Below are 23,458 nucleotides of genomic sequence, written 5' to 3' on the forward strand. Positions count from 1 at the left end.
AAGTTAGGTCATTGAAACAAAAATATATTTAAACAACGTTTTGTATTTAAACAAAGCTTTTGACTGCCAGTATAATATATGTTTGTCAGCTTGTTCTCCTTTGTGTTTCAGGTCATCAGGGTCGTGTGTCAGACATGGTGTTCTCCTTGCTGAGTCAGTGGGTGGTGAGTACAGGTTATGACAAGAGTGTTAGCTGGATGTGCACCCAGAGCGGCTCCATGCTGGGATGCCACTACTTCAGCTCATGGGCCTCATGTCTTCAGTATCCTTCAGCTAGTGCAGGTATCTAATATCTTTGGTTTTCCTGGGATTGTGAATGTCCTGTATCTTTTTTTCGTTCCTTTGTGTATGCAAGTCTGATGTGTTCTCTTATCAAGGTGTGTGTATGTGATATCTGTCTTCCTTGTGTGTAAACTCTCCTGTGAGCTTCCTTGACCGAATGCTTAGATATGATGATGATACTCAGCATGCATTTGTTGGTGACTACTCGGGTCAAATCACCTTGCTTAAATTGGAAAGGCAGACATATTCCACCATAACTACTTTGAAGGGACACGAAGGTAAAGTTCACATAAACACATGTATATACACTCACAATCCACTTTAATGAAACACCTATACCCCTGCTTATTTAGGCAGATATCCAGTCATTCACATGCATTAAAAATGCATAAAATGCATAAAATCATGCAGGTACAGGTCAAGAGCTACAGTTAATGTTCACATTGAATTTCAAAATGGGTAAAACGTGTGATCTCTGTGACTTCAAATGTGGTTGTTGGTGCCAGATGGGCTGGTTTGAGTATTTCAGAAGCTGCTTGTCTCCTGGAATTTTCACATCAACAGTCTTGGAAAAACAAAAAACACTGAGTGACAGTTCTGTGGGTGGAAATGCCTAGTTGGTAAGAGCAATCAGAGGAAAATGGCCAGATTAGGGATAAAAATGGCCGGATTAGGGATTTTTTTTTTTTTTTTTTTTTTTTTTAATAATATAATTTTTTTATAATTTTATAATGTGATTGTTCACTTGCTGCTTAATATACCCCACTCCTTGACATACATACATTTCATATATGTGTGTCTGTGTGTGTGTATATATGTGTGTGTGTATATATATATATATATATATATATATATATATATATATATATATATATATATATATATATATATATATGTGTGTGTGTATGTATATGTGTATATGTATATATGTATATATAAATGAAATGTATATGCAATGGAAGAAGGTGGTCTGGTCTGATGAATCAAGTTTACTTTTACATAATCTGGACTGCCGGGTATATGTGCGTCACTTACCTGGGGAAGAGATGGCACCAGGATGCACAATGGGAAGAAGACAAGCAGGAGGACGCAGTGTGATGCTATGGGCAATGTTCTGCTGGGAAACCTTTGGTCCTGGCATTCATGTGGTTGTTACTTTGATTTATACCACCTACCTGAACATTGCTGCAGACCAAGTACACCCCTTCATGGCAACAGTATTCCTTAATGGCAGTGGCCTCTTTGAATAGGATAATGTGTCCTGCCACACTGCAAAAATTGTTCAGGAATAGTTTGAGGAACATGACAAATTGTTCAAGGTGTTGACCTGGCCTCCAAATTCCCCAATCTCAATCTGATCGAGCATCTGTTGAATGTGCTGGACAAACAAGTCTGATCCATGGAGGCCCCACCTCGCAGCCTACAGGACTTAAAGTATTGATCCTTTGCTTTAAAAAAAAAAATATATATATATATATATATATATATATATATATATATATATATATATATATATGTATATAAACACATATACATGTATACAATTAGTTCCAAAAGTGTCGGACTGGTTCTTTAAATATGAGATGATAGATCAGAATTTCAGTTTTCATTTCCTTATATATTATGTGTGTGTGTGTGTGTGTGTGTGTATGTATAATTATATATATATATATATATATATATATATATATATATATATATATATATACACATACACACATATATATATATATATACATATAAATAAAATTATTAGCCCCCCTACAAAATAGTCATTGTTTTTTCAAGTATTTCAAAAGTGCTTTTAACCAGAGCAAAAAAAAATTAACACAGCTTTTTTAGACATCCTAGTTTTATTTTGGATGCTTACATTATTTTATATTCCACACAGAAATTAAAATATTACACACAACACAAAAACTACCAGGGTCAAAATTATTAGCCCCCCACATTCTAATAGTCAATTGTGTATCCTTTTTGCTGGATAACTGCCTGCAGTCGTTTGTTGTAATCGTCAACAAGTCTCTGACAGTTCATTTGAGGAATCCTGGCCCATTCTTCTTTGGCAAATCTCTCAAGTTCCTCCAGATTCTATGGTTTTCTGGCATGGACATTTTTCTTTAGGTCACCCCACATATTTTCTATTGGATTTAAGTCAGGGCTTTGTGCAGGCCATTCGAAGACATTCACCTTGTTCGTCTGGAGATAGTTCTTCACCAAGAGAGACGTATGTTTAGGATTGTTGTCATGTTGGAAGATGAAGCGACGACTCAGACCTAGTTTCACTGCTGACTGCTTAAGGATTTCTTTCAAAATATCCACATATTTTTCTTTATTCATGATCCCTTCCACCTTGACAAGATTTCCAGTTCCAGATGCACTGAAGCATCCCCACAGCATAATACTCCCACCACCGTGTTTCACTGTGGGGATGGTGTTCTTTGGGTTGAATGCCTCTCCCTTTTTTCTCCAAACGTAAGCAGTGTCTCTGTGGCCAAAGAGCTCTAGTTTAGTCTCATCAGACCATAAGACACGCTTCCAGTATGAATAATCTTTCTCCAGGTTGTCCTGAGCATACTTAAGTCTGGCTTGAAGGTGTCTTTTCTTCAAAAGTGGAGTTTTTCTTGGTCTGCAACCAGTCTTTCCAGTGTCTTTGAAATCTTTCGCTTCCTACCTCTGCCAGGCTTGTTCTGCACTGTGTGGCTTTCTTTGAATTTCCGGATTATACCTCTCACTCCGGTTCTTGAGACGCTTGGATAGCTTTGTATATCCTTCTCCTGTTTTATGTGCATCAATAATTCTTTGTCTCAAGTCCAAACTGATTTCCTTTGTTTTTGGCATGTTGCTTTCTCAAATGACAGCTCAATGACCCATACTGAGGCTTTTATACCTTAATTTAACTTAATTATTGAGTGAGATCACCTGTTTCACCTGATCACCTTTACGCACATCACCTGTGAAGGTAAAGGCCTTAATAAATGGTCATTTCTTATAGGGGGCTAATAATAATGTCCCTGGTCATTTTAGCTTTTTCTTACATAACAATGTTTTGGTGTGCAAATATAAATATTTTGGTCCTTCTAACGAAAAATAGTATGTTCAAAAATGCTGTGTTAAAAATTCCTTGCTCTGTTAAATAGGAATATCTTGAGGAAACTTAAAATTTCATAGGGGGGCTAATAATTTTGTCCTCAACTGTATATATGTACACACACATTTTATATATATATAAAATATGTGTGTGTTAACATGGTAGCTTTGGTGGCAGACCACCCAATTTTTGAGCAAAAGTATTGGAACAGATAGTCTTAAAATAAATAACACTTAATGTTTGGTTGCATATACCTTTCTTGCAATAATTGCATCACCAAACTGTTGCATTCTACTTTTGTGATGCTTTTCCAGGCTTTTACCACAGTTTCTTTCATTTGTTGTTTGTTTTGGTGGGTTTCTCCCATCAGTCTCCTCCTCAGGTGGAGAAATACAGTTAGGCCCATAAATATTGGGACATTGACACAATTCTAACATTTTTGGCTCTATACACCACCACAATGGATTTCAAATGAAACGAACAAGATGTGCTTTAACTGCAGACTGTCAGCTTTAATTTGAGGGTATTTACATCCAAATCAGGTGAACGGTGTAGGAATTACAACAGTTTGCATATGTGCCTCCCACTTGTTAAGGGACCAAAAGTAATGGGACAGAATAATAATCATAAATCAAACTTTCACTTTTTAATACTTGTTGGCTAATCCTTTGCAGTCAATTACAGCCCGAAGTCTGGAATGCATAGACATCACCAGACGCTGGGTTTCATCCTTGGTGATGCTCTGCCAGGCCTCTACTGCAACTGTCTTCAGTTCCTGCTTGTTCTTGGGGCATTTTCCCTTCAGTTTTGTCTTCACCAAGTGAAATGCATGCTCAATCGGATTCAGGTCAGGTGATTGACTTGGCCATTGCATAGCAGTCCACTTCTTTCCCTTCAAAAACTCTTTGGTTGCTTTGGTTGTCCATCTGCAATGTGAAGTGCCGTCCAATGAGTTCTGAAGCATTTGGCTGAATATGAGCAGATAATATTGCCCGAAACACTTCAGAATTCATCCTGCTGCTTTTGTCAGCAGTCACATCATCAATAAATACAAGAGAACCAGTTCCATTGGCAGCCATACATGCCCACGCCATGACACTACCACGACCATGCTTCACTGATGAGGTGGTCTGCTTAGGATCATGAGCAGTTCCGTTCCTTCTCCATACTCTTCTCTTCCCATCATTCTGGTACAAGTTGATCTTGGTCTCATCTGTCCATAGGATGTTGTTCCAGAACTGTGAAGGCTTTTTTAGATGTCGTTTGGCAAACTCTAATCTGGCCTTCCTGTTTTTGAGGCTTACCAATGGTTTACATCTTGTGGTGAACCCTCTGTATTCCCTCAAGTCTTCTCTTGAATGTTGACTTTGACACACATACACCTACCTCCTGGAGAGTGTTCTTGATCTGGCCAACTGTTGTGAAGGGTGTTTTCTTCACCAGGGAAAGAATTCTTCGGTCATCCACCACAGTTGTTTTCCGTGGTCTTCCGGGTCTTTTGGTGCTGCTGAGCTCACCGGTGCGTTCCTTCTTTTTAAGAATGTTCCAAACAGTTGTTTTGGCCACGCCTAATGTTTTTGCTATCTCTCTGATGGGTTTGTTTTGTTTTTTCAGCCTAATGATGGCTTGCTTCACTGATAGTGACAGCTCTTTGGATCTCATCTTGAGAGTTGACAGCAACAGATTCCAAATGCAAATAGCACACTTGAAATGAACTCTGGACCTTTTATCTGCTCATTGTAATTGGGATAATGAGGGAATAACACACACCTGGCCATGGAACAGCTGAGAAGCCAATTGTCCCATTACTTTTGGTCCCTTAACAAGTGGGAGGCACATATGCAAACTGTTGTAATTCCTACACCGTTCACCTGATTTGGATGTAAATACCCTCAAATTAAAGCTGACAGTCTGCAGTTAAAGCACATCTTGTTCGTTTCATTTGAAATCCATTGTGGTGGTGTATAGAGCCAAAAATGTTAGAATTGTGTCGATGTCCCAATATTTATGGACCTGACTGTACATGCTCAGTTGGCTTGGTGATTGACTTGGCCAGTCTAAAACCTTCCACTTTTTCACTTGATGAAGTCCTTTGTTGTGTCGGCAGTATGTTTTGGGTCATTGTCTTGATATGCATGATAAAGTTCCTCCCAATTAGATTGGATGCATTTCTCTGTAAACTGGCAGACAGGATGGTTCTGTAGACTTCTAAGTCCATTTTAATGAAGCCTGATTGACATCATCAGCAATGTCTGGTTGTTAGTAACCAGTGGTTCTTTTTCAGCTATGCTTAATGTTTATTAATGGCTCTGATCAATTTCCCCTGTTTTCTTAGCTTCAAAATGACTTGCTTTTCTCCCAAAGACAGCTCTCTGGTCTTCATGTTGGTTTATCATTTTTAACAACAAATGCAGTCTTCACTGGCAAAAATCCAGAGCTCAAACCAAGAGTAGACATTCAGAGCTATTAATTGTTTAAACAGTCAATCTAACAAGATACTTCTGGGTAACAAGAAACTTTTCAGTGCAATTTCAAAACTCCACAGAAATTACTTGCAGCTTTTGCTCCATCAGGGTCAAGTTCACGTTTCTCGGCGTGTGTTTGTGTGTGTCTTGCAAGCTCACCCAAGCAGCCTCACACTCTGTCTCTCCCTCCTGTCCTTGAAAGCACAAACGGACACAAATAAGTAGAATGCCGGTAATCAGACACAGGTGATGCTCGAGCATGTCCTCACCGCCACGCACATGCAGATGTAAATATCAGGAAATGAAAGCTGAAATTTTGATCTATCATCTTGTATTCATCTTTTGATCTCAAACCAAAATGTCTTCAGGGTATAGCAAAAACAAAAGAATTGGCCTTGCCGGTCCAATACTTTTGGAGGAAACTTTGTCTGTATGTATATAGACAGACCCCTTTGAATATATTGGATCGGCAAGGCCAACTGGGCCTGCTGAATTATTTTATGCATACACAGGGCATGGTAGGAAGTACTTGAGTACTTAATTATATCATGTGCTCCTGTCTGGAAGCATCTGTACTCCATATGTTTCTTCATAATGTATTCAGGATTCTCCTTTAATTTGTCACTGATCTGTAGATATTATGGAATAATTAAGGGCTTTTGATGGAAATTGTCTGTTTCTTTGGAAACTTTTTTTTTTCTTTTTTTTTTTTGCACTGAACTTTTACTGCATCTAGGTTATTACTGACGTATGCTGCAATTATTACCTGGATACTTTTATGTTAATATTATAGGACTGCTTTGTCTACTTGCTATTCACAGGATCCAGTCACAAATGTTCACTAAAGGCACAGATGATTCACGTGAAATGCCACATATGAATGGCCATACATCTCTTGTATCACTTGTGAATGAATCACCAGAGACTAATGTAAACATGAGGTCTGAACAGGTCCAAAGAAACTCTGTGTTTTTAGGAAGTATAGGAGCTCTGTGGTGGGACCCGGTGAAAAGATGGCTGTTCTCCGGTGCGTCAGATCACAGTATAATCATGTGGGACATTGGCGGGAGAAAGGGGCGCACACTACTACTGCAGGGACATCAGTGAGTACATGCACACAAACTCTTTACAAGGCTGTCTTAAAAGATATATATACCTTTGTTTACCCTTCCACAACTCTTCTCTTTCAACAAGACTTAATTTTCTGATTTAAAATTCTGTTGTCTTTCTCTCTCAAATATCTTTTTTTCTCTCTTTCTGTTTCTCTCTCTCTCTCTGTTATTTTGCTGACATGTCTGTTTTAGCAGTTAGAACAGAAAAGATAACGTTAACAAATGTAGCTACAAGTAGTGATCATCGGTCCAAGCACCATAGTGTTAATGGTTAAGGTTTTGAAAATTTATAAGTAAAAAGCCTGTTTGCCAGTACAATTTACAACAACACATATTTGCAGTCATCTATTTCAGATGGGTTTACATTACATTTTATTTTGTGATTGGAATCAGGGATTCTTGATTTACAAATGAGGTCATGAGAGAAACTCATTTTTTATATTCTATTTTATTTTATTAATTTATTTTATTATAATATTAGAAATATTGCCAAACTATGAAAACAGACTTTGCATTTTGAAATGTTACCATGAATCTCATTCAGTTAAGCCTCATTTAAATGAAGAGTGTTCACATATGTGTTGTGTGGGCAGAATATTCTGTCCATGAGATGTTGAAATGTCGCTGGGGTTCCAAACAACCTAAATGGAAGGGTGACAAATTGATCTAACCCAAATGGAGTGGACAAGGCCATTTTTTTTAGTTATTGGAGTCAAGGAAATCTCCCAATACCCCTTGGTTAAGTCCAGTGTCGAATAAAAGCGAGCCACGCCTAACCAATTGAGCGTTTCATCAATGCGAGGCATCAGGTATACGTCAAATTTAGACACAGCGTTGACTTTTCTAATGTCCACACAAAAAACGGACCAACCCGTCAGATATGGGCACCAGATCCACTGGGCTGCTCCAATCACTGTGGGACTCCTGGATTATTCCCATGTTGAGCATGGCATTGAGTTCATCTTGAACCACATGTTCGGGTAACCGGTATGGGATCTGCGTACAACCACAACTGGAGGCGTCTCAGTGTGGTCCTCTATGAGGTCTGTGCGACTGGGTAGAGGTGAAAACACATCGGAAAATTCCCCTTGTGACCTAGCAACTTGTCGAGTACCCCCGCCAGAGGAACTGTTGTTTTTGGGCCTCATGCAAATTCTCCTGTGTTTGGTGACTTAAGGTCTGGAGTTTTGCTCTCAGGTCCAGAACATACTGAATTTCGTTTTTACTGTTAGAAGGTCTCTCCTCCCAGTTTTTTCTAATGACATCTAAAATTCCACCAGGCTTACCAAAAACTGAGTCATCTCTTCCTTGGTTTGCATGTCCTGCATCACTTGATATAGCCTATTCTTGATAATCTTAAAGTATGGGTGGGATAGCACAACATTAGGCTGAATTTGCTGAACATCAATTACTTTCACCTGGTCAGAGTCGTGCCTCAGGGTCTCAATGCACAAGGGAGAAAACTGGGTTCAGGGCCGGTTTTGGGGCCCACGCACCTCGGTTCTGGGACCTGGTACTGGGGGAGGAGTAGGAGAGAGAGAGGGAGAGAGTGAGGGATAAGGGAGACGCCTGGACCAGTGATTGCCGTCATGTGATCCTCTGCCATCTGAGCCACTTCATACAGGGACGCGGGCTGGTGGCACTGGACACACTCTGCTGTTCCTGTTGGAAGGTGACCCATTGAATTGCTCCAATACCACCAGCTTCATTATCTGTTCCGCTTCCTGCTCCTCTGCCATTGACCACCGGCGGCAAGAGTCCTTCAGCTGCTGCAAGTAAGTAAGGGGGCGGTCGATCTCAGGGAGCTGCAGCGGCTGGAAGCTTTGGGGTTTCTAGCCGACGTGCTGCAGAGCCGCCTCTTGACACTGGAATACTCCAGCTTGGCTTGTCATGATAAGTTGATAACGTAATTATCATACCTCGATCGTTTTTGCTGACTTTGATATTTTTTCCATTGTGTTTACATGCGTGTTTCTTTGCATAAGAATGAATGTCACCAACATTTTAGACATTTGTGCTGCTTCTGTCTTCTTGTCTGCTCTAGGGCTGTCAAATTAAAATTTGAACTTAGAATGTTCATTGAATTTAAGATAAAAACGCACATTCGAATGCAAAAACTTTGTGCATTCGAATTTAAGATGTGTAGCAAGCACTAGCACCGATTTTAATTAAAACATACTGTTGAAAAAATGACATGCAAGAACAATGCTCTAACAATGGTTTTTGGACGAAAAATCTATAAAGAATAGTTGTAGTGTTTCAAATAATCCAGTTATAATGTTGTGTATTGAGCCGCTTAAGCAGTGTGAGCTGCAGCTGAACATTGAATGAACACTGGTCAACTGAAGGGCTGTACTACCTGGTTAATTAACTCACCCAAACGTATCCTATACACATAAGAGGTTAATCAGACATAACATAGACAGCATAAGTGTGTAGGATTCTAAGTGAACAGGCAGCAACAAAACCACAGAATCCTTGACCAAACCTTACACAAGAACTCCACTTAGTTTGCCAGAGGAACCATAAAACAGTGGAACCCCACTCAGCAGACCCTGAGGAGCCAAGTTAATTACTGCCGGCTTAATTTCAGCTATCTTGTGAACAATAGGGCAAACATTAGAAAAACCCTGACTGGAGGATGAACCCTCTCAGCCAAGAGGAACCTTGTAAAACCTATTGATTTAGGCCATTGACCAAGACCAGATGGCTGGTCCACAGGACAAAATGCAAGGACCCTCAACCATAAACCTGATAATCTAAGGCCAGAAGGGGGTGACTAACCCGCAGGCTGCCTCAAGATAGAGTTCTTTTTTGACTTCTCACATTCCACAGACTGTATCAGAACACTCCATGTAGTCTTAAAGGGACAATGACTATGAAATTGATACATTAATAACTGCAATTTCCTATCTTCTTCCATGCTTTATTTTGGTACTTCTCATGCTTATAGCCACAAGTTTGCCTTATTTGTTTGATTATTTAGCATGCATTATTATGGTTGATTGTATTAACAACAACCAATATATGTCTTGTTTGGTATGTGTGTGTTCGTTAAATAATTTTCTGAAAGATGAGTGCAAGGAAATTTAGGGAGAATGCCATTATATGCATGTGTTAGTATTTGGGTTATAAAGTTTGATCCACGCTTCATGAAAAAACCTGCAGAAACAATAGACTTATTAACATCATAGGCAGAAAATATGGCTTATACCCCGCCCTAAGACAATACCTGATTGGAGGAAACATTTTGTGTTTGGACTAGCCAGAAAAAGTTTAAAACCCTGTGACACCAAGAAGTCTGTTGGAAGGAGGGGTTTTCATCGAGTCATCGGAACGGAGTCAAGTCAAGCGGAGTCGAGAGGAGTCAAGTTATCTATTAAGAGTAACCAAGAGCTCCAGAAGTTTTCGACCCACGAGGAGATCACACTTGCTTTGAGACTCCACATCCAGACTGGTTCCTGCAAAGCCTCCGACTCCTGCATTTGCACCACCGACAACCACCGTTTCACTCATCCAAGCTCTTTTGTAACCTGCCTACAAGACTCTGCCGGGTACGCCCTCACTCCATTCACCATCCTCATTGGTCTCCCAAGACACCACTCAAAAGCCGACCAGACCGTTGGTGAATCGCCGGGAAAGCCCTCCAGAGCAGCGCCACAACAAGGGAATCCCCTTCCACTGAAATGGTGCATTTAACACAATGTTTAAAGCCCTTATAAATGAAACAAAGTTTAAATGGAGAAGTTGATGGTTCCTTCAGGTCATGGTCTGAGAAATAGCATGCAGTGCTAGAAACTTGGGATTTCATTCATTCTCTGTTCAAAACCCTTCTTCATTGACCTTGTATGCATGCGTTGTGTGTGTTTGTGTTAGATTCATTTCTGTGTTTTAGAATAGTCTAATAAAGTCTCGCCTGATTTTAAATGCAAGTGTCTTGTGTCTCTGTGCTTATAATGTACTGCTTTAAACTGCCGATCTTGTTACTCTGCTCTTAATATATAGCGTTTTCACTATACGTAGGGTATCATTGCTGGTGGCCACAGAGGTAATATCCCATGCACAATTAATAAATACACTAATCTCAATTTATCGCTGGACGAATAGTTGATTAGTTCTTGCAATCTTAAGCTTGCAAAATTTCCCTTTGAGTTGATGTGTTAATTTCCTACATTTTTTGGTAGAGAATGCGGGCAGTTTAATCTAAATTGTAGGCACTGACCAAGCCACAGGTGTGTATCTTTTCTATTATTGTGGATAATAGATTAGAGACATGAAAGTCTGATGTGTTAATGTGTGATGTATGCAGTTTGTGCTAGCTTGCTATGTGAATAGATGGAATGTGAAAACTCGGTTTGCTTCCCTATTGTTAACCTGCAGTAAATGAGAATTAAATTCGCCCCTGTTAGGACGAAGAAATCTCCTCTCTGTGTGGTAGGGAAAAAATTGAACGTGTTCCTCAATTTTATTTCTTAGAAGGCCTTATGTTATAGCCAAGTTGATGCATTGCATGTTCCAATGTTATTGAAATAGCTATCCGACTATTCAAATAGCTATTTTACTCCCCAGGGTTAACCATTAGAGTAGCAAACTTATGAATGTCCTTTTGTGTCTGCTCTCAGAGTAGTTTTGAAAGATATTGTCCAAGTATGTTTTGAATGTGAAGTTTTGTTTTAAAACTTGATCAAGTAAAGTTTAATTAAAGTAAAATTTAAATCAAGTAAAGAGTAAATCTGTGTAATCGGCAGCAAAGAAACCCTGTTGTGTTTGTGTGTCCAGAGAAGCTGGCATGGAAATTTTAAGTTCTGTCAAGATCACATTAAATTGTTGTATTATTTGCACTGTACCTGTAGCTTAGATAAGTTTCATTTCGCTCTAAACGAACTGAGATTTAAAGTGCCACGATTTAAAGAAGGCTACAAGTGGTGTTTATATGAGTAGTGTTGAACTGTGCCGACATTTCATGCGAAGAGTTTAAACTATCTCGAGCAGTGTGTTAAAGAAATACTGTTTGTGTTGGTTGCCATAGCAACGATCGGGGCCCGGAAGTCCTAGGAGACTCTTCCGGGGCAACTCTGAACTGTGCATGGGCAGTCTGCCTACACCTGAGAGATTGTTATTGTAAACAATCTCTCAGGTGTAGCTAAGCTAAACCAAAGCAGTGTTTTACACTAACGTCTATGTTAAAACCATCAGCCTTGAAGGTTAGCAATTAGCATTTTGTGGCTTGCAGCAATTGAATACAGTTGGTGTTTTGGGCAATGTTAAAGTGATTAATTCTCATACGTCTCCCTCACTTTCCTGTTTCATTTACTCTTCTCCCTTCTTGTTATTTTCCCCTCATTCCAGTAGAAGGAAAATACTTACCCACAATTACTTATTGTGATAAATTTAATAAAGCTATTAAATTTAACTGAAAACACTCGAGTTTGAATATTTCCCCATCGAGTTAAAGACACATGATCATTATTTCACCTTTAAGGAATTTTGACACCTTTGTGTCCTTGCTTGACAAGTTCCACTTGGATAAGAACAACCTCCCAAAGGCCTTGTAATAGGAGACATTACTATCCCTTACTACGCGTTTCAATGTAAACCAGAGACAGCTGTCTTTCACTTTGTGCTTATTTCCCATATGTAGTTGTGCATCAACTGTAAACAATTCTATACTCGTAGTTCAGCATAACGGCAACAGGGCCTGTTTGTGGAGCCTATTTGTCAGTTGAGCCAGTCTCCTTCCCATAATCATGCTCAGGTCCTTCTTGTCCTTTCCTGTCATCTTCTATGTCACCTGTCCCATTTTAGAGAGTAAGGTGGCGTTCCTTCATCCAGTCTGAGATGGCAGACAGAGATGGATCGATGGATCTTCAGCCTGGAAGGACAAATAGAGCTTAGTGTCATGAGCATAGTATGAGACTTAATCACAGGCCCCAGAGAGGTAGTATAAATAGAAAAGAGCAGTGGACACAGAACTGACTCCTGGGGTACCCCAGTTGTGAGTTGCTGAGATTCAGACACACCTCCCCTCCATGATACCTTGAAGGATCTGCCTGAAAGATAGAATTCCACCCAGCACAGAGCTGTTCCACTGATGCCTAGACTGCAGAGAGTTGATAGGAGGATTTGATGATTCACAGTGTTAAAGGCAGCAGAGAGGTCAGGTAAGATGTGGACAGATGATCTTGAGGTTGATAGTCGTAAGGCTTCAGTGGTGGAAAGCAGAGCAGTCTCTGTGGAGTGACTGCTTTTGAGGAGTTGCAGAGCCCATTCCCATGCAGCTGTCGCACACTTCAGCTTCAGGATGGCCTCCAGATCGTTAGTGGAGGCCAGCTTGGTGAGCGTCACATGTGGTACTGTGGTAGGGGATACAGTTGGAGATGTAGTGGGCTGCAGCAGTTTCTGGAGTGCCTGCCGGCTCCTGCGTGAGGGCTTCGAAGCGCAGCTGCTGCTTGTTGCGCAGGTCGCGGAGCGCTTGGTGTTGGGTTTGGCAGAGGATGGTGAGGGACTTGACAATCTTGCCGAGTGGGGAGGCTTCCATGGCAGCATCGGAGTCTTCCCCGATGCCGGGTTTCAGCACCACTGTAGAACCTGATGTGTGAGAGGGTGTGGAGGAAGACTCGGGAGGCAGGCGGAATTTTAGCCAAAACTTAATGAACTTTTATTGATCTTATTTAGATTTTTTTTGTACCTGTCACAATCACCTGAGAGAAGGGCTGATGTTCACCTCTCTCAGACACATGCGAACTTCAGGCTTAATCCAGGATTTTTGGTTAGGGTGAGAACGAATGATCCGGGAGGGCACACAGCAGTTCACACAGAAACTGACATAATCCAGAACAGACTCTGCATATTGATTCAAGTCATCAGAAGAGGACTGAAAGATGGACCAGTCTGTATTTTCAAAGCAATCTTGGAGTTGAGACTTGTTCCTTATTTTAGTACTGTATTATCCTTTTCAGTTGTTGGTGACTGTTTGAGTTTCTGTTTATATGCAGGAAGCAGTAACAGATGAGTAGTCTGACTTGTCAAAATGAGGACAAGGAGTAGGTTTATACAATGGTGGTGTAGCAGTGGTCAAGGGTTTTTTTCTCCTCTTGTTGGACATGTAATATGTTGATAGTATTTTGGTAACATGGTTTTCAGGTTCTAGTGGTTGAAATCTCCCATAATCACTGAGAGAGCCTCTGGGTGTCGGGTTTCCTATTCACAAATGGCTGCGTACAGCTCATCCAGAGCTTGATTAGCATTAGCATCTGGTGGAATGTAAACTGGTTGGAATGGTGAGAAGGACTGAATCTGGTGGAATGGTGAGAACTGAAGTAAACTCATGGGGCAGATAAAATGGCAGGCATTTGACTGTGAGTTGCTTTAAGACTGGGGTGCATGATTGTGAAACCGTTTAACATTGGTGCACCATTTGCTGTTGATTTACTGGTAGCATCTGTACAGCGGTCCAGCTGGTGCAGAGATAACCCGCTCAGTGTAAGAGTGCTGTCCGGGGTGTTAGATCCCAGCCATGTCTCAGTGCAACAAAGCAGGCAGCAGTCGTGGAGGCCCTTCTGTAAGTTCATCCAGCATTCAGTTTATTTTTGAGAGACTGAACATTAGTGAGCATAATGCTGGGCAGTGGCGAGCGGGTAGGACACCATCACAGTCTGACCAAATTACCACATTCTGACCAAATGGCTGACCTTGGAAATTTTCATAGCATTTTATTCAGAATGCCTCACAGAATCAAAAGAGACAAGTTTCATGATTTTAGGACAAACCATTCAAAAATTACAAGCAAAAATATGCTTTTTTCATATCTTGTGAACACTAGGTGGCGTTGTTTCCAAAACTGTACAGATAAGTTATGATAGCTATGACATATACTAAGTTTGGTCTGAATCAGCTGAAGAGTTAGAGATATAGCCTCATGTCCATTTCGGCATCCTTTTAGCTAGCATGGTGTAACGATGATCTGAGTCAAATTTGGTTAAGAGCTGTCTTGGAGGAGTTCAGAAAATTGCAGAAAAATTTTGGAAATGATGGAAAATGATGTCATAGGGTGTCTTTGACACCAATAAATCAGAGGGAAAAAAATTGTTTCTAGCCCTTACGGTTTAAAAGTTATTAGCATAAACATGAATGCAACTTTGAGCTGTTGGTGGCGCTAGAGGGTTTGAGATAGCAACTCCAAATTTGCTATGGTAACATTTCAGACTGTCCCCTATCTGTGTGCCAAATTTCATAGCTTTCCGATGTACGGTTCTATGGGCTGCCATACGCACCTGCAGTGCTTGGCCCTTAACAATAATAAGAAGGTGGTTGACGGAAATAATAGGTGCCTGCACATCTGTGGTGCTTGGCCCCTAATAATAACTAAGCTGAGGAAAAAATAGGTATCTACACACCTGCGGTGCTTGGCCCCTAATAAGAACACTAACAATTACAGTAGGTGCCTACGCACTGACAGTGCTTGGCCCCAATCATAACAGTAATGATTACAATACGTGTCTACACAGTAAAAAGCTGATGAAAACAATAAATGCCTACGCAACTGTGGTGCTTGGCCCCTAAAAATAAGATCTTTGAGCAAAAGAATAACAATTTACATCGATCATCCAGTTCAAAAGTTTACATCCCCTTGACTCTTAATATAGTGTGTTGCCTTCTTGAGCACCAGTGAATGTATGCACCTTTTGTAATAGTTGTGTATGAGGCCCTCAACTGTCCTGAGTGAAAAGATGGATCGAGTGTGAAAAGGTGGATCTCATCATCATATAGCCACCCCTATATATGGAAAGGGTTAAATATGCAGAAGATGCTGGAAAAACAGTATGCAGGGTCTGGAGGATTTTTCTGAAGAGCAGTGGGCAGTCTGCTCAGGACAAACAAGGGACTCATGAAGAACTATGACAAAACATAAAAACAGTCGTTGATCATCCAGGTAACAGCAAACATTATTAAGAATCAAGCATATGTAAACTTTTAAACTGGTTCATTTGTGTAAATTCGCGTATTATATTTTTTCTTGTGCACAATATGTAAACATCTGTTAGGTGACATAGCTTATTCAGGGCAGTACTACATAAAAAATAAGATACAATTGTTATGATCTCTCATTTTTTAAAAATATTTTATATGTAAGTTTTATATTTTTATGTATACACACTTACAGAGCACTTTATTAGGAACACTGGATAGGGCCTCCATTTGCTCTCAAAACAGCCTCAGTTCTTCGTGGCATGGATTCCATAATATGTTGGAAACATTCCTTTGAGATTTTGGTCCATGTTGACTTGATGGCATTAAGCATTTTTTCAGGTCCGCATTCATGCTGTGAATCTCCTGTTCTACCACATCCCAAAGGTGTTATTTTGGTTTGAGGTCCGGTGACTTGGAAAGTCACTGAAGAATGTTGAACTAATTATCATGTTCATGATACATTTTGAGACAACTTTTGCCTTGTGACGTGGTGCATTATCATGCTGGAAGTAGCCATTAGAAGATGGACTGTTGACACAAGGCAGGTTGGGTCCATGGATTCATGCTGTTGGTCTCAAATTCTGACCTAACCATCTTTGTGCCTCAGCAGAAATTCAGGTTCCTCAGACCATGCTATGTTTTTCCAGTCTTTAACTGTCCAGTTTTGGTGAGCCTGTGCCCATTGCAGCCTCAGCTTTCTGTACGTGCCTGACAGAAGTGGAACATGACGTGGTCTTCTGCTGTTGTAGCCCATAAGTCTCAAGGTGCAACATGTTGTGCATTCTGAGATGCTTTCCTGTTCATGACAGTTGTATGGAGTGGTTATCTGAGTTACCCTTTCTGTCAGCTTGAACCAGTCTGACCATTCTATGTTGACCTCTCTCAACAAGAAGTGTTTCCATCCACAGAACTGCCACTAACTGGATGTTCTTAATTGCACCATTCTGAGTAAACTCTAGAGATTGTTGTGGTTGAAAATCCCACATGATCAACAGTTATAGAAATACTCAAACCAGCCCTTCTGGCACCAACATTCATGCCACAATCAAAATCACTGAGATCACATTTTTATTCCATTCTGATAGTTGATGTGAACATTACCCAAAGCTGCTGGTATCTGCGTATCTGCATGATTTTATACTGTGTCAATTCTATGTTTTTATTTATCAAGGGATAAATAACAATTGTGTGGTCCTCACCAACTTCTAAAACAAACAAATTACATCGGTTGACAGCAAAAAACACAACAGATTTCATAATGTCATCATGTACAGAAATTAATTTCGATGTGATGAGGAAATACAAAAAACAATTGTGTTTTCCCGAGCTGTACCATTAAATTGGTGTGACATGCTTATGCATTTCAGGTGGAGGACTTTTAAGGCAGAATCTACAGTCAGATAATCTTTTCATATGTTCCCATGAAATACATTTCTGATAGTTACACTGAAAATAATTAAAATAACACATTAATAATGGTGGAAAATAGTGCCTTATATTATAAATCCTGATCTACTTTTCTTTTGCAGGAAACTCCAGCAGGCTACTTCACCAGCTCTCACTTCGATAACTCTGTGCTTAGTGTAGTTATCTGGCTAGTAGCTTTCAGTCAGAAACAGAAAAAAAAAAAATCATCCCAATTGTCTAATCCTGTTTCTCATCACAGCAGCTGCTATCCAATAAAATGTGAGGAATGCATTCATAAAAAACTTGTATTATAATCAGTATAATAAATGCTATTTCCTAATAGGGCACACACACTAATAGTTTGTTAGCCCTTCTTTTTCTAATTTCAGAGCCTCTAGATTATTGGTGTTAGTTAATAGAATATGTTAAATATGTAATAATAAAATAATAATAATAATAGTAATAATAATAGTAAATAAAGTAAAAATTAGACTTCGGTAGCGGCGCAGCAAGACCTAGAGAAGCTCATCCACGCTTTTATCTCCAGCAGGGTAGACTACTGTAATGGTCTTTTAAATGGACTTTCCAAAATGACCATTAAACAGCTACAACTCATTCAAAATCCTGCTGTAGCAGTTTTAACTAGGTCAGAAAGAACAGAGCACTCCAATTTTACTGCTAGTTAGTTACTAAAAGTGCTGATTATATACTATAATCATATCATGCCTCCATTACCACTCACACCCTTACTCCGAGTGTGGCATGATTGAAAGAGTGGGAAAAGGGGTAATGACTGGATTACAGTTTATTCAGGATCCTGATGGCCTGCAGGTAAAAACTGTTCTTCAACCTGTTGGTTCTGGATTGAATGCTGCATTGCCATCTGCCTGATGGCAGTCTGGTAAACAGTCCATGTGCTGGGTGATTGCAGTCTGTGGTGATTTTGTCATCCTCAGACATTGTGTATGGAAAGCTGGGATGTCCTATAAGGCTGATAGTGTGTTGCCAGTGATGAGTTCAGCTGCTCTCAAGACTTTCTGGAGGGCCTTGTGGTCATGGAGGGAGCAACTGCCAAACCAGGCAGTCATGCACCCAGTCAGGATGCGCTGTATGGTACATTTGTAGAAGTTGGTCAGGATGCTGAGGGGAAGACCAAACTTCCTGAGCCTCTGCAGGAAGTAGAGTCACTAACAAGTGGATTTCACCACTGTGTTTGTGTGAAAAATCAGGTCAGGTCGTCGGTGAAGTGCACACCGAGGAACTTGATACTGCTGATTCTTTCCACAGGAGCCCCACTGATGTATAAAGGGGGCTGCTGTGGATGTATAAGGGGGACTGTTCCCCCTGCAGCCTTCTGTAGTCCACAATCATCTCTTTACAACCCTTGGCAAAAATTATGGAATCACCACACTTGGAGGATATTCACCCAGGTTTTTTACTTTATAGCAAACAAACAAATCACAGATATGACCCCAAAAAAATGTTTTGTTCAATAGCTTAACATTCTGGCTTTGTGAAACATTTGTGAAAAATTCACTGACTTTGTTTTTTATTATTATTAATGGCATGTCTTTTTCCAAATCAAGTAGAGGAAAAAAGTATGGAATCATCTTTTAATTTCCATTTCTAAAACAAATACCAGGACAAGTCTAAAAATGCTAATTAAAACTGCTGATCTCCTGGGATTTTCATGCACAACAGTGTCTAGAGTTTAGTCAGAATGGTGCAGTAAAGAAAAAACAGCAGCAGTTCCTTGGATGGAAACACCTTGTTGATGGGAGAGGTCAGTGGAGAATGGCCAGTGGTCTTCAGTGGCCTTTCAAGTCACCAGATCCGAATCCAGTAGAACACCTTTGGGATGTGGTAGAACAGGAGAATCGCAGCATGAAAGTGCAACTGAAAAATCTGCAGGAATTGTGTGATGCAGTCAGGTCAACACGAACCAGAATCTCAAAGGAATGTTTCGAACATCTTGTGGAATTTCTTTGCCACAAAGAATTGAGGCTGTTTTTAGAGCGAAGGGAGGCCTTAGTGAGTATTAGTATAGTGTTCCTAACAAAGTGCTCACTTAGTGTATGTCATCATTAGGTGTGGTACAGGCTCAGTCATGTACATGAACAACAAAGTGGATTATTTACTTCATCACAGAGGTATTCAAACTGTGAGCGCAAATTTCAGTGGGTGCGGTTGAGAGAAAAATACTGAAAAAATATTTAAAAGACTGTATTACATGCTTCTTACATGTTTTGCATAGAAGCTTCGCATTTTATCAGCAGAATGCAAAAATATCTCAAAACAGCAGTCTTCTTTTTTCCCTAATAAGTCAAGGCAAGTGGGGTTTTTGTTGTCATTCCTCTATATAGCTGGTATGGAACGAAATGTCATTTCTTTAGGACTATGATGCAACACATAACAGTACAGTAGTACAGTACACAAGACTACATAAAGTGCACATACACAACAGTGTGAGACAAGTTCACAAGAATAAGTACTGTGCAAGAGATTCAGAGACTGTGCAGTTCCCGTACAAAATGGTGAGACTGCTGGTCTGGACACTCTCTATTGCCCCTCTGTAGAAGGTGGTGAGGATGGGAGGGGGGAGGTTGGCTCTCTTCAGACTCCATAGGAAATGGAGGTGCTGCTCAGCCATCTTGGCTAGGCAGGTGGTGTTGAGAGTCCAGGAGAGATCCATAGTCATGTGCACACCAAGAAGCTTGGAACTTTTGACTTTCCCCACATTTGTTCCATTGAAGTGCCGTGGTGAGTGGTCCATTCAAGTTCTCCTGAAGTCAGTAATTATCTCTTTTGTCTTATCAACATTGAGAGATAGATTGTTGTCTCTGTACCATTCTGCAAGCTGCCTCACCTCCTCCCTGTTTGCTGATTCATCATTGTTGCTGATGAGGCCCACAACTGTAGTGTCATCACCAAACTGTGATTGATGCCAAACTGTGATTGATGCTGTACTTTGCAACACAGTCATGAGTCAGTAGGGTAAACAGCATTGGACTAAGCACACAGCCCTGGGGAGCATCAGTGTACAGTGTAGTGGTGCTGGAACTGATGTTGCCAATCCAAACAGACTGGGGACTCCCAGTCAAAAATGACAGGATCTAGTTGCAGAGGGAGGTGGTCAGACTCACCAGGCTCAGCTATTCTATTACTTGCTGTGGGATGATTGTGTTGACTGCTGAACTGAAGTCTATGAACAGCATTCTTACATAGTGACCCACCTGGACAAAAAGGACAGAGAAAGGTGGATGGTAGCAGATATGGTGTCTTCTGTTAAGTGATTAGGATGGAGAGTGTGCTAGAATGGTTCAAGTGTCATGGGAAGGCTGCTCTTTACGTGTTTCATGACTAGCTGCTCAAAGCACTTCATAACGATAGGTGTGCATGCAATGGGCTGGTAGTCATTCAGGCAGGACACAGATGATTTCTTCGGCACAGGGATGATGGTGGTAGTCTTGATGCACATGGACAGCTCCTTGGCTCAGGAAGTTGTTGAAGATGTCTGTAAAGCTGATCAGCACATTCCCTGAGCACCCATCCAGGTATGTTGTCAGGACCAGCGGCTTTCCGTGGGTTAACTCAGGACAGAGTTTTCCTGACATTTAGTACATCCAGACAGAGTACTTGGTCTGTGGAATTTGTGTTGGTCATTTCTGCTGGCATGTTGTTCTGTAGTTCAAACTATGCGTAGAAATCTTTTAATGCTTCTGGGAGCGAGGCAACACCATCACAGACATGTGATGGAGCTTTGTAGTCCGTGATGGCCTGGATACCTTGTGTCCTTGGGGTTTAGGAAGTGACCTTGGATTCTTTCTGCAGTTGTGCTTCGCCTCTCTGATAGCCCAGGACAGATTGTCCCTTGCTATGCAGAGGGCTGCCTTGTCATCAGACCTGAAGGCAGTGTCTCAGGTTTTCAGCAGTGAGCTCATTTCGGCAGTCATCCATGGTTTCTGGTTTGCATGTGTGGTGATGGTCTTGAAAGAAGTCACATCATTTATACATTTGCTGATGTAGCCAGTCACTGAAGCTCTGGTATTCCTCAAGTCTGTGTTAATGTTATGGCTGATCTGTGTATGTCGCATAAAAAATATGATATAGTAATGTGGATTTAGTAAATGTGTTTAAATTAAAATCTACTTTTGCTGTATGAAGATATTTTGTTGTGTATATTAACATAGTTATACGTTATTCAGGAAAATATCAGTGATACGACACCATTATTAAAAAAGGTGTTTCAGTACTGCTTTGTTGCATTTGTGTGTACAGTGCATTCCAGAATTATTGGTACCCTTGAAAATGAGCAAAATTGAATTTATATAAAAATGAATAAAATATGTATTTCTGCTTGCACTCCACACACTACTGCTTTGCTGAGAATGGTGCACCACTAAAATAACTTCCAGTCAACAGTGGTCCTGTGTTGGTCTATCTCCACTAGTGGATGGGAAAGGGTAGCTGAAAGGTTTTGGGGTATTATTTTTGTAGCCATATTGGAACAAATGTCAAGATTTTTTTTTTGACACAGTTGTGTGAAATAAGCTGGGTGGTGTCTCATGCCAAGTGGTGTTGAAATCTCTTCTGATTTTCTTACAGTGAAAAGGTGCAGGCTCTGCGGTATCTGCAGCTGTCTAAGCAATTGGTCTCCTGCTCTGCTGATGGAGCTATTGCAGTGTGGAACATGGACGTGCCACGGGAGGAGGTAAATATAATTACACATTATCTTTTTATGTTTCTGGAGTAAAAACACGCAAACTGTACATTATCATAAAAATGTTTTACACTACAATATATAAGTACAGTTGTGTACAAAAGTTCACATTCTCTTAGGACTAAACAAAGATTTATTTTTAATAATAATAATAATATTGTTTATACAGTGCCTTTCTCAAAATCAGGTTTACTTTACAAACTCCATAAAAGAAATAAGAGAACTGACAAAATATATTATTAAACATGAATCAGAGATATAGCACATATTAATAAGGAACAACAGAGATTTGATATAATAAGGACCAAAAAGAGACAAAATAATTGACAAATTTAATAAATCCATAATCAAAACCACAGAATCTGATGTAGCAGAATCTGCCAAAATAAAAGATGTGCTAGCGTGACAGGACAAAACCAAAAATCATAGAATACATGTTTTATTAGGTAGCTAACAAGAACCTACATGAAGTATAAAAAAAAATATAAATAATAAATATAATAAAATCAAGCAAGTCAGGCTCCTGAGTGGGACAACAGACGATTGTTCGCCCTATCTTCCTGCCTGATAGGTAGGAATTGGCAATGACTAAATTAGGGAATTTAAAAAACATGACTAACATATCTCTTTATATGTAAACATTTCCACTTACAAAAAATATTTTCCAAATCCAATTCTAATCTTTTCCATTTGTTATAGGATTGTTTTGGCTTGCATTGATTTGATACCGATCCTGGGTATCAAATCAGTACGGTAATACTGTTAAAGCACATGGCTTTAAAATGAGATAAAAATACAAATATACATGGAACTGTAGGCATTATAGTGGGTGTTGGGACATTTGCTAATAGGATTGGTTTCAAAAAATTTTTAACACACCTATCAGTTCTTTAATGTTTCAGGTTTTGTTTATTTATCTTTGCATAAGAATGCAATAACTAAACTAATTTTGTGTTTGAGTGATAAATGCATTAACTCAAGTTACTTCTGCCATTTTGGGAATTTTACTTTGAATCAAGATCTGTTTCCGGAAGAAATGGGAGAGAGCAGAGTGCAGCCTGTGAGCAAGCAATTTCAGTGTGAGAGTATATGTCACTGCTAAGTGCACACAGAACAGAAGTACACTCTTATGTGGAAACTATAAGAGTATTTTGTTTTTGGATATGGTCAGTTTCTGTTTTGCCTATCTGACATTCACTGTCAGTGAGGATGTCATTTAGTTTGTAATTGACCAGTATCTGTATTCATGCCCAAATAGACTACTGTCTTTTCCTTCCCAGATGTACACAGGCTTACTTGAGTTGCTTTCAGTTTGTAGTGCACAGGAGAGGAATGCAGCTTGTCATCTGGTTTCCATTTTTTATGCTCACTGAATGAATGGTGATGTGCATTTAGAAGAGTTTGTCTTCAT

General features: G+C 40.0%; 1 protein-coding gene across 2 annotated transcripts in view; it reads left to right on the forward strand.

The window, feature by feature from the left end:
* wdfy1 (WD repeat and FYVE domain containing 1) overlaps positions 1-23,458 on the forward strand; it is a 39,350-nt gene that overhangs the window by 8,122 nt on the left and 7,770 nt on the right. The window contains exons 5-8 of one of the 2 annotated variants that reach the window (XM_026924001.3): positions 112-262; positions 448-560; positions 6,815-6,941; positions 21,933-22,038. In XM_026924001.3, the coding sequence (XP_026779802.1) occupies positions 112-262; positions 448-560; positions 6,815-6,941; positions 21,933-22,038 (497 nt within the window). The remainder of the gene's footprint in view (positions 1-111; positions 263-447; positions 561-6,814; positions 6,942-21,932; positions 22,039-23,458) is intronic. The other variant, XM_026924002.3, reaches the window with a different exon arrangement.

The sequence above is a fragment of the Pangasianodon hypophthalmus genome, chromosome 14 (assembly GCF_027358585.1).
Source record: "Pangasianodon hypophthalmus isolate fPanHyp1 chromosome 14, fPanHyp1.pri, whole genome shotgun sequence".
In the NCBI taxonomy this organism is placed as follows: Eukaryota; Metazoa; Chordata; class Actinopteri; order Siluriformes; family Pangasiidae; genus Pangasianodon; species Pangasianodon hypophthalmus.